Here is a 16,937-nt window from a genome sequence, read left to right as displayed (position 1 = left end):
AGGCAACTTTAGTTAAAAGATGTTAGTTTAACTAACATTAATTTGGTGGTTGCAAAATAAATGGATAAGTGGTGATGACTTAGGAGACCAGAGAAAGCAGAATCCTGAGCTTGCAGGGGAGGAGAAAGCAACCAGAAAGATGCTTATTAGTGTGGAAAACCTTCCTGAGAAGACTCGGGAATTGTTGATAGCAGTTACTATGGAGCTACATTGACGGGGGAGAACTGACAAGAGAGGGCATGGTGGCAAGTCTCTGCGTGGAGGTTTTTAGACCACTGGATGCTCTTCCCAGCTGAGCAAACCCAGCATCCTCCCTTCTCACCCTTGCAGGGGACGGGAGATTTCCTGAGAGTCTGAGCGAGAGCAGCTTTGGCTCTGAGACCCAGATGGGTGGAGCTCAGGGCTGCAGGGAGGTGTGCACTGAAGATGAGGGAAGTGTCCCTTTAAGTAGAGGTGTGTGTGCTTCACAGCGAGGCTCTCCGTGTTCCCCCTCCTAGGGAATTAGGGAATCCCTATTCAGGGAAATGCCTAGCGCAAGAGAAGAGAAATGCAATGCGGACATTGATGTTTGAGTAGCTTTGGGTGACAAAACCGGGCTGCTGTGTTGTGGCGAATTGTTACACACGGTTGTCAGATTGCACGCATGTGCAGAAGCAGAAAGTCCAGTTAGCATTTTTAGCTTCAGTTTAAAAATTTTAAAAACAAAAAGCAGAGGGTGACCAGTCATGTGAGGAAAACCCATAGTGTAGCAGGAAATAAATTCTCCAAACAAAAAGGGTAAGAGGCATCTGTGGAAGACACACATACTGTTACTAGAAGCTTCCCGGTGTGGGGGTGGGGCACCTAGTGCCATTACCAGCCTCAGAAAGATAAGAACTCCCATCACTTCCATAAAATGTTTTTAAATGCCACAGAGAAGGAACCAGCGTAAGAAAATACTGTTGGTGGTTAAAACATTTGATGGCAGAAATGAAAAAAAAACAGTGGATGTATAGGAAATATAATTAAATCTCCCTGAAAGTAAAACAGAGAGATGAAGGAAGGAGGAGGAATAAGAGAAACTTAGACCCTATTCAGTAGGCCCAGTGTCCAAACAGGAGAACTTCCAGAAAGATAAAGCAGAGAAAATGGGGAACAAGAATAAGGTAGGGTGGGTTGAGACATTGATTTCTTTCCCCCACTTTGTCGGGTTATTTGATATTTTAAACTCTGTACATTTCACCTCTATAGTTTTTAAGTAACTTACTTAAATTTTAAAAAGCAAAAAGTAATTACATGTAAAGCTTAAAAATAGAGAATTTAGTTTTTGTTAAAGACCAATAAGATAGAAAGTGGGCAAAGAAAAAAGCGCCATTTTGATTTTTTTTAAAGTACATATTTCAGGAAAATTGCTTCAATTACCATAGAGACATTGGAAACGATTTTGTCTTAAAAAACAGCAACTGCACAGCAGTGGCGTAACTCCTGGAATGTGGCTCATGTCAAAGCTGAACCACCATGAGTTTGTAATCAACAATCTTGCCAAAGAGAAGTTTCTCTCTTCGTAAATAGGGCTGATTTTCTATTTGAAAGCACGCAGGATTCTTAGTTACCATAAGGGTTTTAAAAGTTATGTAAAATTCCTAACAATACTTAGTTCATTCAGTTGTTATCTATTGCCTATTATGTGCCATGCATTATTTTAAATTATTTATTTGTGTGGACCCATTTAATCCTCAGACCTGTGAGGAGAGGTCCTGTTGCCATTTATGATTCCTGTTTCACAGATGAGGATACCCCGAGCCCAGGGTCTCTGAGCAGAAAAATGGTACAGCCAGGTTTTAGAGTCCTCAGTCTGTAGTTCTCCTGATTAATTCACTGCTACTCTGCGTGTTCAGTAGAGCGCTAGGCATCTCGGCTGACTGGATGGGTGGGCACCCAGACCAGCCCTCAGGGCTGGTTAACTCCGGCCTGGGTGCTCGCCAGGTGGAAGGACGCAGGCGCTTCGTGGTGACAGTTGGAGCACCTTACAGGTCAGCTGTGACTGTTTCCCCCAGCCTGCTCACGGTTGGTACTGAATGGATGTGGAAATTGTCAGGACGGCAACTGAGGAATTCTGGGAATTAACTTCACTTACAATTTGTAACAAATACAGTCACCACTGGAGTGACTTGCTAGGAAGAAATACATGTTTTTTGAAATTTTACCGTTTTTAGCCCTATTTGATGCAGTCTGTGGGAAACGTTATAGGGTGATGTTATAGCAGGAACTTAAATTATTCATTGTTAATCAGGGATGTGCAGCTCACTGCACTGTCTCCTAAATTCAGGAAATAAATTGCTTTCTTCAGATACGAATGTTACAAGTTGTTTTTTTTATTTTTCCTAGTTCAACTTTGTGGGAAAACTTTTGGGGCCACGTGGAAATTCTCTGAAGCGTTTACAAGAAGAAACCTTGACAAAAATGTCCATCCTTGGCAAAGGCTCCATGAGAGACAAGGCGAAGGTAAAGCTTGCTATAAACAGTGGCTGCTGTTTCAGTCAAGGCATATAACGTGCTTTCAGATCGCCCACGGCGTTAATGCGTGCTACATAAAAGCTAGCTAGGATCCCAAGGGAAATTATGGGAAAATGCTGCATAGGGTGATACATTTGTGACACTATTCAGAAAGTTGGGTCACTCAGGCCAATTTCAGAATATGTAGTATCTTAAACCAAAATCTGTAACTATTACTTTAATTTATGGAGTGAAATAGTAGCACCATGCTTTTGATTCTAGAAGCAATACCTTCTAGAAAGTGCAGTTTTATTGAAATTATCATGAGAAGATAAGTTACTAATGTCTCAGCATCACTATTTGCATTTTAAACTAGTTTCTTTGGGTCTTTTCTTCTACGCCTGTGTTTTATATTGTTGAGTTTTTAAAGTATATGCTTTTATTTGCTCTTTTTGCCCTTCTTTTGTTACCCCATGCATTTTTTATCAAGTTAAAATTGATCATAAATGTTTTGTTAATTGCTTCCTAACCTGACACATAGTTGTTCTACTTGGATGTATTCACCTGACTGCCTCTTTTCTTAATAAACTAAAATTACTGAATTATTTTTATTGATCACTTTCTTAAATATAATAATTCTGAATGAAATGTTCACATTTCATAATGTGGTATCAGTTATGTTGTTCTACTATTGTTTTGTTGTTCTCTCATTATTAAAAGATTTATATTAGTGAGAATGAAATCCACTTTCAATGATCACTTTCTGTGAAATGTTGAACAATTATTGTGTCAGACAGAAAGCATATTTAGACAAAATTCAGCCTCCTCACAAAAAAGTCCATCTAAACAATAGCTTTTATAATAAAAAAAAAGCCACCATTTGTTTATTTAAAAGCCACTGTGAGTCAGGTACTCTGTGCACCATCTTACATGTATTATTACTGCATGTTATCCTTGGAAAAATGATGACATATACATAATATTTTTCTTATTTTATGTCAGAAAAGTGAGATTCGGAGAACCTAAATCTATTATCCAGGTTTATCAGTGGAATTTATATTACTTTATTAAAACATGGCTACATATCACGGTCATATGAGACATTGTTTAAAAATAGAGTCCCATGCCGCAGCCTGTTTCAGTGGAACCTCAAAATGAACTTTCAATAGGTGTTTAAGGGATTCTGATGTACACCAGGTCAGGTGAACTGCTCGCGAAGCATCACTGTCGACAAAGGATGTTCCTCTGATTCCCTGACTCACCTGTTCTGGCAGGAGGAGAACATGGAACCATACATGGGTCAGTTGGTCAGAAATTGTGTGTGTCTTACTGGAAAGTATCCCATCTTTGCTGATGTCTTAATTAAGTTTTCAGGAAGGCCATCTGGTAATGAGGTCCATGATACAACCAGTGAAACCTGTCAACTTTGTGCGGCTTGTTTGTTATTAAGGGCCTTCCTCCTTGAGAAGCAATGTTTTGTGCCAGTGATCAGGGAGTCCACAGATGGTTTTACGGGAAGAAGGAAGCAGGGGAGTCAAGGCCTCAGCCATATTGTACGTCCAAAGAGCAAGTGCCTGGCTGGGTATCATCAGTGGAATCCTAAACCATGTCAGCTCGCTAACCATGCCTGGCGGTCCTCCCAGATCTTGTGGCCGTTTTAAGGGCTGGTGATTGTTCTCTGCTGCTGGCATGTTAGACAGTCAGCAGTGACAGGAGCCAGGAATCCTTTTTGAGGGCAGTCTGTGTGCTGTAGTCATGTTCATGAGTAGCACTGAGGGGGCTGGGAGTGAGGTGGTTAGACATCTGTTGCAGTGGGTACCTGATCACAGAGGGCATGCTCAGCATCACATGGGACTCCCTGTTATTACACACTTGAGCCTCTTTCCCAGACCAGGTATCACCCTTTCACAAATCTTCTCATTTCTGTGCCCTTGAACACATCAGTCAGTGGGTCAGTATGGGGATTCTTCAAATGCTGATCATTTACATCCCATCAAGGCACCTAGGAGCTGAGGACGTAGCATAGTCTACTGAGCCCACTGTCAGGGGACCAGGACCAGAAGCACTTTATCTCTTGACCCCATAAACCCCAGTCGCATTGGTGGCCTTCAGCAGAGCATCATTTGCTCAGAATCAAGTCTGTTTGTCCTCAAACTGTACTGAGTATTTCTCCTTTTAAGTGTATGCTTATTAGAGTAAAAGGTCCCAGATCCTTGTTGGAAAGACTGGGAGTAAATGTTTAGTACACACATACCAGGAATCCTACAGTTACTGTCCTCATGCAGCCTTCTCCTCTAGATTTAGCTGAGCTCTTTTATTTTCTGCATCCCTGGGGCAGGCAGGGATCCAGTCTTTGGCCAGGAGATGATAAAGGGTAGCAGAAGGAAAGCATGAGAATTGTCATCTTCTTTTAAGCAGCTTCCTTGGCTGTTCGAGACAGGTTTTTGCCAGTGTGGAAGGCTCAGTGGGACTTAGTGTTTGTACTCAGAGTTACTCGGATCCTTCCAGATGTTGCCCATCCAGCTCTCAGGGTTTCATGGTCCTCCAGACACTGTCCTTAGTCCTCCATAGGGATGGCCGCAGTCTGCTGGTCATTCAGCTATACATGCCCGAGTTCTGCCTGGTCTCTTGGCTCCAGCAGCCTGTGGCCACAGCAGGAAAACCTTCTGGGATACTTCTGGCTCTTTGGGCCTTGAACTGATCATGTCAAGTCCCGGGTCTGCCGTTTCCATCTTTGAACTCTTCAGTGCAGTAGAAAGAGCCCATTTCACCACCGCCCCCCCCCCCCCCCCCCCCGCCCACCTCGTCTCCTTCTCGCCCATCATACTGTGCCATGTGGTCCATGGCTTACACCTTCAGAAGCGTCTCCCTGACAGTAACCACAGTGATCGTTTCAGCGACACATGTGTCCTATCTGCCAGGTAGTAGTCAGATCCTCACTGCCTAACTTCAGTTTATCCTTTTTACTGATTTTTAGTCTACAGAAGTCCTCCATTAATAATGTTTATTTCTAAAGAGGTTTCCATTCCCTAGTATTACAGTCTCATCCTTTTAGATTTTCATAGTGTTCATCATTTAAGTTCTAATGTGAACATAATTCATTTTCTTCTTGTACTTGCTATATTGATAAAATTGTAGGATTCATTACTGACATGTATCAACGGGTTATATAGCATAATAATCACTAAAATGCTATGGTCTGTTGAGCTTTCAGTTTGTGCCAGACATGCTGAATGTTTGCCCACAGTGTCTATGTTATAGGATAATACAATAATTAACACTATCATTATGTTATAATAGTTATCATTACTATATTTATCATTTGAGTGCTTATTATATGCTAAGCATAATTCTAAAGACTTCTGATGTCTTTTGAAAGGCTCCAACACCTTTATTACTAATAACTCCTAATGACTATTATAATGGCTACTTTATTACTATAACAACCCTTTGAGCAGTAGGTACTACATTATTATTATTCATTTTAAAATCACCTCTTCAAGATAAAGATAAAATAACCTGACCAGTTGTTGGATTTGGGGTTTAAATGCAGAACTCTATAATAAAGTCTGTGTTCTTCCCTAAACAGAGCATTGCCTCTCGTCATTAACCCAAGAAGAAACCCAGTAATAACTGCTTACTCTGTGGAGTTGCAGGACAGCTGAGGTTATGGTCAGAAAGCCTCCCTGTTCCAGCTTCAGTTTGTAATAGAAATGAAAATGTTTGCCTGTGAATCAACAGTTATAATCTCATTAAAAGCATTAGCTTGGTGCCATTATTAGAAAAAGATAAGAAATGTTTACTTCAGTAGTTCATGTTTTCAAAGATGAACTACTGGGCATAGAATCCAGTTTTTAAGACCTCAGCTTTGAAAGGCAGAGTGTCAGATCAAATAATGAAAATATTCTGATTAGGACAAGAACTAGTCCACCATTGGCATAAAGAATAGTCCTTTTCACACTTGACAAATTTTGAAGGAAATGCATAGGTAGCTTGTATTTGCTCTCCCTTCAAACAGTTTTTTTTTCTTTTCTCTCATTCTCTGATCCACTTTCCGTAAGTGTGAAGGAAACTAGCATTTCCTGAGTACCTGCCACACACAAGGAGTGTCCTGGGCACTGTATACACCATCTCCTTTGCCAGCCTTTACACAAATTGCCTTTTTAGTCATCTCAGTGGACCTGCGTTCATATACACAGCCATAGTTTCTCAGTCGTGTCTGACTCATGTGACCCCATGGAGTGTAGCCTGCCAGGCTCCTCTGTCCAAGGGATTTCCCAGGCAAGAAAACTGGAGTGTGTTGCCATTCTCTTCTGCAGGGGATCTTCCCGACCCAGGAATCAAACCTGGGTCTCCTGCACTGCAGGCAGAGTCTTTACTGTCTGAGCACCAGGGTACTCATATACATATTGTGGTTTAGTGGTGGTGGGGGTAGTGGTGATGGTTTAGTCACTAGGTCGTGTCTGACTCTTGTGATCCTCTGGACTGTAGCCTGTCAGGCTCCTCTGTCTGTGGGATTCTCCAGGCAAGAATACTGGAGTGGGTTGCCATTTCCTTTCCAGGGATCTTCCCGATCCAGGAATCGAACTCTGGTCTCCTGCATTGCAGGCAAATGATTTACCAACTGAGCTATGGAGGGAAGCCCTGACACCAAATTGATTTTGCAAATTAAGTGTTGGGTTATATATAATCCGTTCAGACTCACACCCATGTTGACCAACATGGCTAAAATTCAGGTCTGTCTGGCTCTAGGTCCGCTGCCCTTTTCATGCTCTGTATTTTGATTGCTTTTCTTCATAAGAATTCAAATTAGTTAACTAACAAAGCCTTAAATCCAGGGTGTGTGTGCCTCTTTGGCCTCTTGGCTAATTCCAGGACCCGCAGGTGCTGTTGGCAGGAATCCCTGGGCTTGCTCTCTTACAGGGTAGGTTTTTTGGAGTGGCTTGCAGGGATTTCTGCCTTTTGGAAATCTCTCCAGTTGTAGGTTCCTACTAATCTTTGTCTGTCTATCTGATCTTAATGTTGAAAACAACGACAGAATAGTAATTGTTGCTCTAATGAAGGCTTGTTGAAAAAGCTAATGGAGCAAAGTTAGTGGTCCCTTTATGATCTGAGTCCCCCCCGCCTCCTGTTTTCTTCTCCTGAATTTCATTATATCAACCAAAATTTTTTTAATGTTTCTCATAATTAAATAAAATCATATAAAAATTTTCATTTATTTTATTCACTGTTTTCTTCTCAGATAGAGTGTAGGCCCTGGCATTTGGAAATATTTTTTGAATGAATATATGAATGAGCAACTGAACATAAAGATAATAATATTTACCTATTCATTCAGAAATATTCACTGAGCATCTACTATTTACCAAGTGCTTTTCTAGACACAGAAGCATGCAGTAAAACAAGACAACCATGGGTTCTGCTCCATGGCAACCACTTTAAGTGAGAGATTAGAAAATGGACCACCAGTAAAGTATTTTAGATAGATAGATAGATACACACAGTGTAACCAGCACAGACGTGGGCCTGGTTGGGCGGCCCGTTTGAGGAGCACAGAGGAGTTCTCTGCGTGCCTTGGGGGTGAGCCAGCAAGGCTGGGGGTGTGAAGAGAGTCAGGAGGAGCATAGAGGAGTTCTCTGCAGAGCCTGGGGTGGGGGTGAGCCAGCAAGGCTGGGCGGGTGAAGAGAGTCAGCCGGCATGCATGGCCTTGGCTAGATGGCAGGAGGACTCCAGGGCCAGAGGCAGGACTGGAGGCTTCCTCCCATGCAGCAAGAAGCCTGTGGAGTCTCCATAAAGACCCTGGGAATGACAGAATCATGTATATGTTTCAAATGTACTTTCTTGGGTGTTGTTTGCTGCTGAGTGAATCTTTAGGACCACCATGTGCTAAATAAACTTGGTAGTTTTTATTTTCTTTTTCTTTTCTTACAATGACACCCTTTTAAACATGGATTTTCTTTCTTCAGGAAGAAGAGTTGAGGAAAAGTGGAGAAGCAAAGTACTTCCATCTCAATGATGATCTCCATGTTCTCATTGAAGTTTTTGCACCCCCAGCAGAAGCCTATGCCCGGATGGGACATGCTCTGGAAGAAATCAAAAAGTTCCTCATTCCAGTTAGTACAGTGTTTCTTGATAATTAATTGGTACTTGAAAGTCCTCCCTTTGTTTTAATTCTGGATAATTCTAATCAGTAATTGTTATTTGCATAGCGCTTGATCTGCTAAAGTGTCCCTGTGAACTACTTGGCATCTTTCCTTCTTTTTCTGTGAGGCCAGGGATTTTGAACGAGATGAGGCAATACAGCTCAGGTGACCCAGCAAGAACGGTGAAGAGTAGTCAGTAGTTTGTGTTTTGGGTTGCAAGTCCTAAGCCTTTTTGTGACGCTGAAGTCACCTCACAGGTTCGTTGCTATGCAGCACAAGCTCGGTGGTGCCGGCCACGAGCCAGGCGCTGTGCTTGGAGCTGGCGTGTGGACTGAGCGCGGCCCCAGCCTCGCGGTTGTGTGGTTTAGGGACGGATGGATGCAGACGATTTCTGTGTAGCATGACTAGGGTGACGGACAAGAGCAGACGAGCACAGAGAGGAAGGGTGCTGTGCGGACATGTATGTTTTCTTAACAGTTAGTGGTTGCATTAATCCTTTTCAGACACCTTGACGTTGCTGAGAATATGATAATTTAAAGAGAATATATCCCTATTTCCACTACAAGAGTTAATGTAGGCCTTCTGTATAATTTGCATGTTCTAGATTTAACAAACAAAAACTTGGACCTGTCTAGATTTAAAAAAACAGAAATTGAACCTCTTCAGACAGTTTACTATAGAGAAACTGTCGCCTCCACTAACAGCTGTCTGGGGTCAGATCGTGCTCAATAAATGCAGTAGATTGACTTGCATACTGCAGCCTGTGTCATGATTACATTATCTGTGAGGGAACTGTCATATTTGTAGGGAAAGCATGTTATAAATCATGACTGCCTTGGAAAAACCAGGGCATAAGATTGGATTAAGTACTTTAATTTGGGAACTTAATATAGTTAACTTTTTATTGGTTCCGTCAAGCCAGTTAAGATGATCCTATTATTCATTTAGTTTAAAAACAAAGTTTTTGAGTGCTTTCTATTTGATAGACACGTGTAAACCAATACACGACATAGTCCCTGCCCTTATGGGGCTTCTGTAATGGGAGAGACAGGTTAGAATCAGATATTTACATAAATGACTTTAAAATTGCAACTCTGACAAGAGGAAAGAGAGGTTTACTCCCCTCGTGGTCATTCAGTGTGGACTGGGGAGTGCCGGCTTAGCCAAACTGGAGAGACTCTGTTTCCAGAGGTGGCCGTGGCAGGCCTCCACCCTGTCTCTTTCCACTCTTCCACCAAGACATGGGTTCCAACTTCTTTCACCTTGAACCTGAGCAGGCCAGAAGACTCTTGCCTAACCCAAAGTCACAAAGAATTTCTGCTGTGTTTTCTTAACATTTTATGGTATTAACTCTCTGGTTTAAGTCTGTGATCCACTCAAAGTTAATTTTTGTTTATGGCACTAGATTTAGCATCTGAATTTATCTTTTTCTAGTAAGTATCCAGTAGTCCCAGCACCATATACTAAAAAGACAATTCTACCCCTGTTGGATTGCCTCAGCACCGGTGTTGGAAATTAACTGCATATAAATGTATGAATTTATTTCAGTATTCTCAGTTCTGTTCCATTGATTAATGTACCTGTCCTTATGCCTGGACCATGCTCTTAATTACTTCAGCCTTAGAGCAGATTTTGAAATCCAGGTTGTGTAAGTTCTGCAACTGTGTTCTTCAAAGTTGTTTTGTCTTTTCTGGCTGCTTTGCATTTTTATGTTTCTTTTACATTTAGCTTGTGGCTTTCTACAAAAAAAAAAAATATTTCTTAGGGTTTTGACACTAGAACCTGAAGATCACTTTGGGGATAATTTCCATCTTAACAATATTACATCTTCCTATCCATGAACTTGAAATGTCTCTCTGTTTTTTAAAAAGATACTTAAATTTTTTTCTCAGCAGTGTTTTATTATGGTTTTCAGGATCCCAGGCTTGCATTTCTTTTGTTAAATTTGTTTCTAAGTATTATATACTTTTCGATGTTACTGTGAATGGAACTGTTTTTCTAAATTTCATTTTCAGACAGTTCCTAGCGTACAGAAATGGAGTTGATCTTATTTGACCTTGCTGGATGTGTTTGTTAGTTTCAGCGTGTGGATGGCCACAAGGACATACAGAGTCATGTGATCTGTGAATAAAGAAGCTTTACTTCCTTTCCTATCTGATGCCTTTCATTTTTTATTAATTTTATTTTCTTCTTTATTGCACTAACTAGAACTTTTTCAACGCTTTGTTGAATAGACGTGAAGATGGAAATCCTTTTCTTATTTTTAGTCTTTTACCAGTAAGTGTGGTGTTAGCTGTAGGGTCTTTTTTATTGCGACTCTTTATCATGTTGAAGTTCTGTTGCCAGTTGTTAAGAGGTTTCTTGGTTTTGCTTTCGTTTTATCACAAATGGGTGTTGGATTGTGCCAGGTGCTTTTTTCTGCCCATTGAGATGATCATGTGGTTCTTCTTCTTTATTCTGTTAATCCTAGTGTGTCGCATAGTTGATTTTCAGATGTCAAGCCAACCCTGCAGTCCAAGGTTAAATCCTACTTGGTTTTAGGATTTAACCAACTTGATATATAGTCCCTTTTATATGTTGCTGGGGTTTGCTTACTAATAGTGTAAGGATTTTTACATCTATAATCATAAGGGATATTGGTTTGTAGTACAGTATTTATATAGACATTAATACACATTTATTATTTTTGGTGCTGTTCATTTCTTTATGCAGATAGAATTGCCATATGATATGATGTTGCTTCTTTTCAGCCTGAAGGACTTCCTTTAGTCTTTTTTGTAACATGGGTCTGCTAGCAAAATTGTTCTTTTTTTCTCAAAATGTCTTTATTTCACCTATATCCTAAAGTTTAGTTTACAAGCACACTTTTTTTATTGCACTTCATTTTACTATGCCTCAGAGATACTATGTTTTTTACAAATTGAAGGTTGTGACAACCCTGTGTCAGGCAAGTCTCTTGGCATCATTTATCCAATAACATTTATTTACTTCATGTCTCTGTGTCACATTTTGGTAATTCTTACAGTATCTCAAGCTTTTTAAAAAATTAATTTTGTGTTTGTTGTGGTGATCTCTGATCAGTGATCTTTATTACTACTATTACTACTGAAACTCACTGAAAGCTCAAATAATGGTTAGCAGTTTTTAGCAATAAAATATTTTTTAATTAAGGTAGGTGCTTTTTTTTTTTTTAGACACAATGCTATTGCATGCTAATAGACTATAGTATAATGTTAGACATAACTTTTCTAGGCATTGAGAAGCTAAAATTTTTGTATGACTTGCTTTATTGCAATATTTGCTTTATTGCAGTGGTCTGGAACCAAACCCACAATATCTCTGAATTATACCTGTATATAATTCTTGGTTGGCGGTTAGGTAGTAAAAGACCATTCATCTATTTTATAACCTCCACTATTTTTGATGGGAAGAGTCATTAATTATTTTGTTCTGTACATGATCTGTTGTTTTTCTCTTGCTGCTACTCAGGCTTTCTCTGTCATTTTCAACAATTTGACTTTGGTGTACATGTTTATCTTTCTTGTTCGTTAAGCTTTGTGGATATGTCAGTTTATGTCTTTCTTCAGATGTGGGTAGTTTTCACCCATTGTTTCTCTGGATTTTTTCCCACCTTACTCTTCCTCCCCTACCCTCTCAACCTCTGCATTCCCATTATGTGTATGTTGGTACATTCGAAGGTGCCCCAGAGATATCTCAGACTCATTTTCCTTCGTCTGCTTTTCTTATTTTTCAGAGTGAACACTTTTAGTTGACTTACCTTCAAGTTCGCTGATTCATTCTTGTGCCATCTCAAATCTTTTGATGAACTCCTCTAAGTAACTTTGCATTATAGTTATTTTGGGTTTTTAAAAATCTTTTTTGCTAGTCCAGATTTGAGTCCTCTCCTGGGAAGTTTCTTCCTGCCCTGCGTATGGGTGATATTTTCATTTCTTTGCATGTCTCTTAGGTTATTGGTGAGAACACCCCATTTTAGGTAATGTTTTGCGATGAATCTGATTCCGATTCATTATTTCCCAGAGGGTGGTTGTTGTAGGTTTTTTCTTTTCTTTTCTTTAATAATTTAGTTGGACTGAAACTGCAGTCTGTCTCCTTCATGGTCTAAAGTTTTGTTAACTTTTTTATTTCTCAATTTTATTCTTAAGCCTGGCCTTCTAGGAGTTTTCTCTGGGTCAGCATTGCTGAGAGATCGACCAGTGACTTGTCAGAAGTTGTGCTTAACACCTGTGTCTGTAGGGCTTTCACCTTCTGCGGATGGAACTGGCTGTCACTGGGGAGTATAGTCAGGTTCCTGTTTGCCCTGGCTTTTACTTTCTGCCAGGAATCCTTGTATCCCCTTTGTGTGGACACACACTCACTATCAGGCAGAGAGCTATCAAAGCTCTCCATGGCTGGTAAATTTGTGGCTTATCTGCCAATCTTTCTGTTTGTTGCTTGTGCCACCCCAAACCTGATTATTAGACTTGCTGACTGATCTTCTCTGGTCATTCACTACCAGTTGCTACTAATATTGACAGTGCTGCTGGGCATGAAGCTTTTTCATTCATTCTTTGAAGTTGAGTGAACCTCCTTCTTCTGTTTCTTGTGGTTTACCATCCTAGTGGAATTCATGCATCATCTGGGCTGGGAAGAAGGATGGAAGCATCCCCAGACAAAAACACCACAGGCTCCCACCCTTCTTACCTGAGACTTAGCAGTTTTTCACAAACAGATTTATTGTGTTTTCCATTTATTGTATCCCTTCAATAAGTTTCCAGAGTTCTAAAATTGTTTTTAACTATTCAGTCAGCTTTTATTGTTGCTTTTTATGGAAGAGCTTTGATAAACTCCTCAGTTACCCTGCAAGTCCCATGCTCTCTTGTAACCTTTAATTGTTTTTAATAGGTTGTTTTGTACCTCTGTTCATATAAGCATATGCAAAGTTTTGCTTCATTCTTTTTAATGTCTGCATAATATTTTATATGCATGTTCCAGAATTTATTTAATTAGTCTTCAAATAATGAACATTTATTTCTTATAGATTATAATTCAAACACTGATCCCGGGATTAACGTTGAACATAAATATTAGCATATTTTGGCAAACATATCTGAAGAGTACGTTTCTGGCAAAGAACCCACTGAATTTTTAATAAATTACTTTTAATGATTTTATTGAAAAACTTTTTCCGATTCTTCAGGCTAACACATTTAAATAGATTCTAAATTTACTGGCTAGAGAAATCCCATTTATACATATTTAATTAGAATTCTAATCAATTTTCTGCTCTTCACAATTGATGACAGTGTTGGTGTTAGTGCTATAATAGTTTCACTTTTCAGATGGGAAGTTGAAGTGATAATTTAGTAATGACTAGTTTAAAATGTAAAATTGTAAAAATAATTTAGTCTGTAAGCTGCCACCTATGACTTGGTTTCTCTACTGATTTAAAAGCATTATTTCAAAGACCAATAAAATTGTAACTACAGTGTGTATATCAGTAGTGTCTTGTGTGACATCAGAAGAAACAGTTATCTCATGTCTAAAGAAGTTGTCTAAAATTACAGAGCTGCTCATGCAGTTGGTTAAATTCAGGCTAAATCTCAGATGTGGTTGACTTAGATTCCATTTTTTTGTTTGTATTTCCCTCCTAACTACATTGTCTACTTTAAAATTTACTTTCACACAGATGATGTTTAAAATAAGCTTTTAATTCTACTTTTTGTAGCACCATTGTAAATTACCTAACTTTACTCAGAGCAACGCTTTTGCTTATTTTTTTTTTATTGTATTTCTAATGGGGCCTCAGTGATGTTCTTTTCCCCTGAATCTGTTTTTAACCACATAAAATTTTGTGTCCTGCTTTCTAACACTTTTCAATAGGGCTAATATTTAGCATTTACATAGCACATTTTATTTAGAATGTGCTTTACAAATAATTTATTAATCACACATTTTTAGTAAAATGGCAAGGAACAGGTTGATGTGCTTATTTTAAAGAAGTTGAAATAACTGTAGATTCACATGACTTCTGAGGTCATGATACCCCAGATAAGTTAGAGAATCTGTATTTGCAATAAAATTTGGACTCAGACCTTAGCCTTTCTTGCTAATGGTAATGACTTGAATTTTTCTTCATTTACCTCTCTTCCTCTTACTCTGCAGGTGTTAGCTGGTTATGATATCAACTTCATTTCTGATTGGTGTCCATGTTATTTTTCTTACTTCACAATGCTTTCTCCTACAAGTTGTTTTTTGCACTCTACTTTTGAAAAGTAAGGAAGAGAGCGTTTGTTTTTTAGTCACTCAGTCATGTCCAACTCTTTGTGACCCCGTGGACGTGCTAGGGTTCCCGGTCCTTCATCATATCCCAGAACTTGCTCAAACTCATGTCCATTGAGTTGGTGATGCCATCCAACCATCTCATCCTCTGTCGTCCCCTTCTCTTCCTGGCTCCACTCTTTCCCAGCATCAGGGTCTTTTCCAGTGAGTCAGCTCCTCGCATCAGGTGGCCAAAGTATTGGAGCTTCAGCTTCAGCATTTTGTATTTTAATTCTAAATAATTCAGGATAGTGTCTCATCTGGGTCTTTTATTCATACTCGAATTTGCTTTCTATCATCAAATCCTTCCTTCCTTCTTCAGACTGTAGTCCTTCTCTCTTCCTCTTTGTAGCCAAACAGCTGGGAGAAGCTGGCTCCTTTAGTGTATCTGGGACTTGTTCTCATTCTTTCTTCATTCTACCTGAATGAATTCTAGCTCACTCACTGTTCACCAAAATGATTATGAAGTCAGTGCTGCCTTTGTAGTTAGTGAATCCCGCAGAGTCAGTGCCTGGCTTCTTATTGATGTGACTGCAACTCTGACTTGCTGTGGCTTTTGTGGCCTGGCCACCTGCCTGTCCCTCCTGTGGTCTGTGCGGACCTTCCCCGTCTGCATGTGGGTGTTCAGAGCGGGGTCTACAGCCCTTCGCTCGCCCTGTGATGGTTCCCACACGCCCTGTGGTCTGTGCGGACCTTCCCCGTCTGCATGTGGGTGTTCAGAGCGGGGTCTGCAGCCCTTCCCTCGCCCTGTGACAGTTCCCACACGCCCTGCCTGCTGCTGGTCTCTCTACAGGTGGATTCTCATGGGAGGTCCCCACAGCCACTGCAGGCTCAGCTGTTCTTCAGGAGCACTTGGCAAAGAGAAAATGAGCGAGTCGGGAAACCAGGCCCAGGCTTCCTGCTGTCCCTTCCCAGTGGACTTAGGCAGGACTCATTGATTCTCCCAGCAGCACCATGTGACGACGCTGGGCTGTTCATTCAAACCAGGGAGGCTCGCCTGAACCTTATGTCCAGGGTTTTTATTGCGGATCAGTCACAAAGGGGTGCAGTGCAGTGCACTGCAGACAGATGCTCAGAGGCCAGCACCACAATCCCCCTTTCTGAGCCACAACAAACATTCCCCATTGGTCACATTCCTGACACAGATTTATCTGGCCAAGTGGGTACAAGCCTGACCTCAGGCCTCAGGCACATGAAAGCAGTCTTAATAGGCAGAACCCACAGCAGATTCAGAGGTTCTCTGCCAGGAGCCTACCATGGGCCAGCCTTGACGACACACCCTACTCCGTAATGTGTGGGGCCTGTGTAACTCTTCCTTGCTCACTTCTCTATCCCTCTCTTTGACTTCTGAGTTTTCCTTTCCTCTATCTGATTGCTATAGAATATCTTAATGTTTATGTACTGTAGACCATTGCAGACTCAACCTGCACAAATTGATTAAATTATTTGTTACTCTTCTTGTCTTCCAGAAACAAAATCAACATTCTTGACTTTGCTCTTATACCCCTGTAATCAATATTTTACCATGTCTAATAACACTAGGCATTATAAATAACTCCATGTCTACCTCTTCCCACCCTTCCTGCCATGTCCCTCCCTACTCCAGGTCATCTTTACCACATCCTGGGATTACTTAACTACTTCCACCTAATGTTTCTGCCTCCAGTGTTTGTTTGTTTTTTTCCCCCTTTTATTGTCTTTTTTGAGATATAAATCACACAGCATAAAATCTACTCATATAAAATATGTGATTCAGTGGTTTTTAGCATCTTCTGTAGTACTGCAACCATCAACATAATCTAAGTTAGAACATTTGTAGTTTTTGTGGCAAAAAGTAGAGGGCCCACCTTACTTTTTGATGTGGATATTCAGTTGTTGCAACACCATTTGTTGGAGACTCTTGGAGAATCAATTGACTGTATTTGATATCTTTGCTCTCATTTTTATTTCATTGATCTTTATGTATTATTTAAGTCAGTATCATACTGTCTCGAGTACTAT

The 16,937-nt window shown here is 40.3% G+C and overlaps 1 protein-coding gene across 2 annotated transcripts in view; it reads left to right on the top strand.

The window, feature by feature from the left end:
* Positions 1 to 16,937, top strand: part of KHDRBS3 (KH RNA binding domain containing, signal transduction associated 3) — a 156,567-nt gene that overhangs the window by 71,089 nt on the left and 68,541 nt on the right. For both annotated transcript variants that reach the window (XR_006336416.1, XM_043880231.1), the window contains exons 3-4: positions 2,368 to 2,484; positions 8,442 to 8,588. Coding sequence is in view for 1 of the 2 variants with exons in the window: in XM_043880231.1 (XP_043736166.1) it covers positions 2,368 to 2,484; positions 8,442 to 8,588 (264 nt within the window). In the remaining variant the exon portion in view is untranslated. The remainder of the gene's footprint in view (positions 1 to 2,367; positions 2,485 to 8,441; positions 8,589 to 16,937) is intronic.

The sequence above is a fragment of the Cervus elaphus genome, chromosome 21, assembly GCF_910594005.1.
Source record: "Cervus elaphus chromosome 21, mCerEla1.1, whole genome shotgun sequence".
Taxonomy (NCBI): domain Eukaryota; kingdom Metazoa; phylum Chordata; class Mammalia; order Artiodactyla; family Cervidae; genus Cervus; species Cervus elaphus.
The sequence above is the reverse complement of the archived record's forward strand: the minus strand, read 5'-3'. Positions and strand labels throughout refer to the sequence as shown.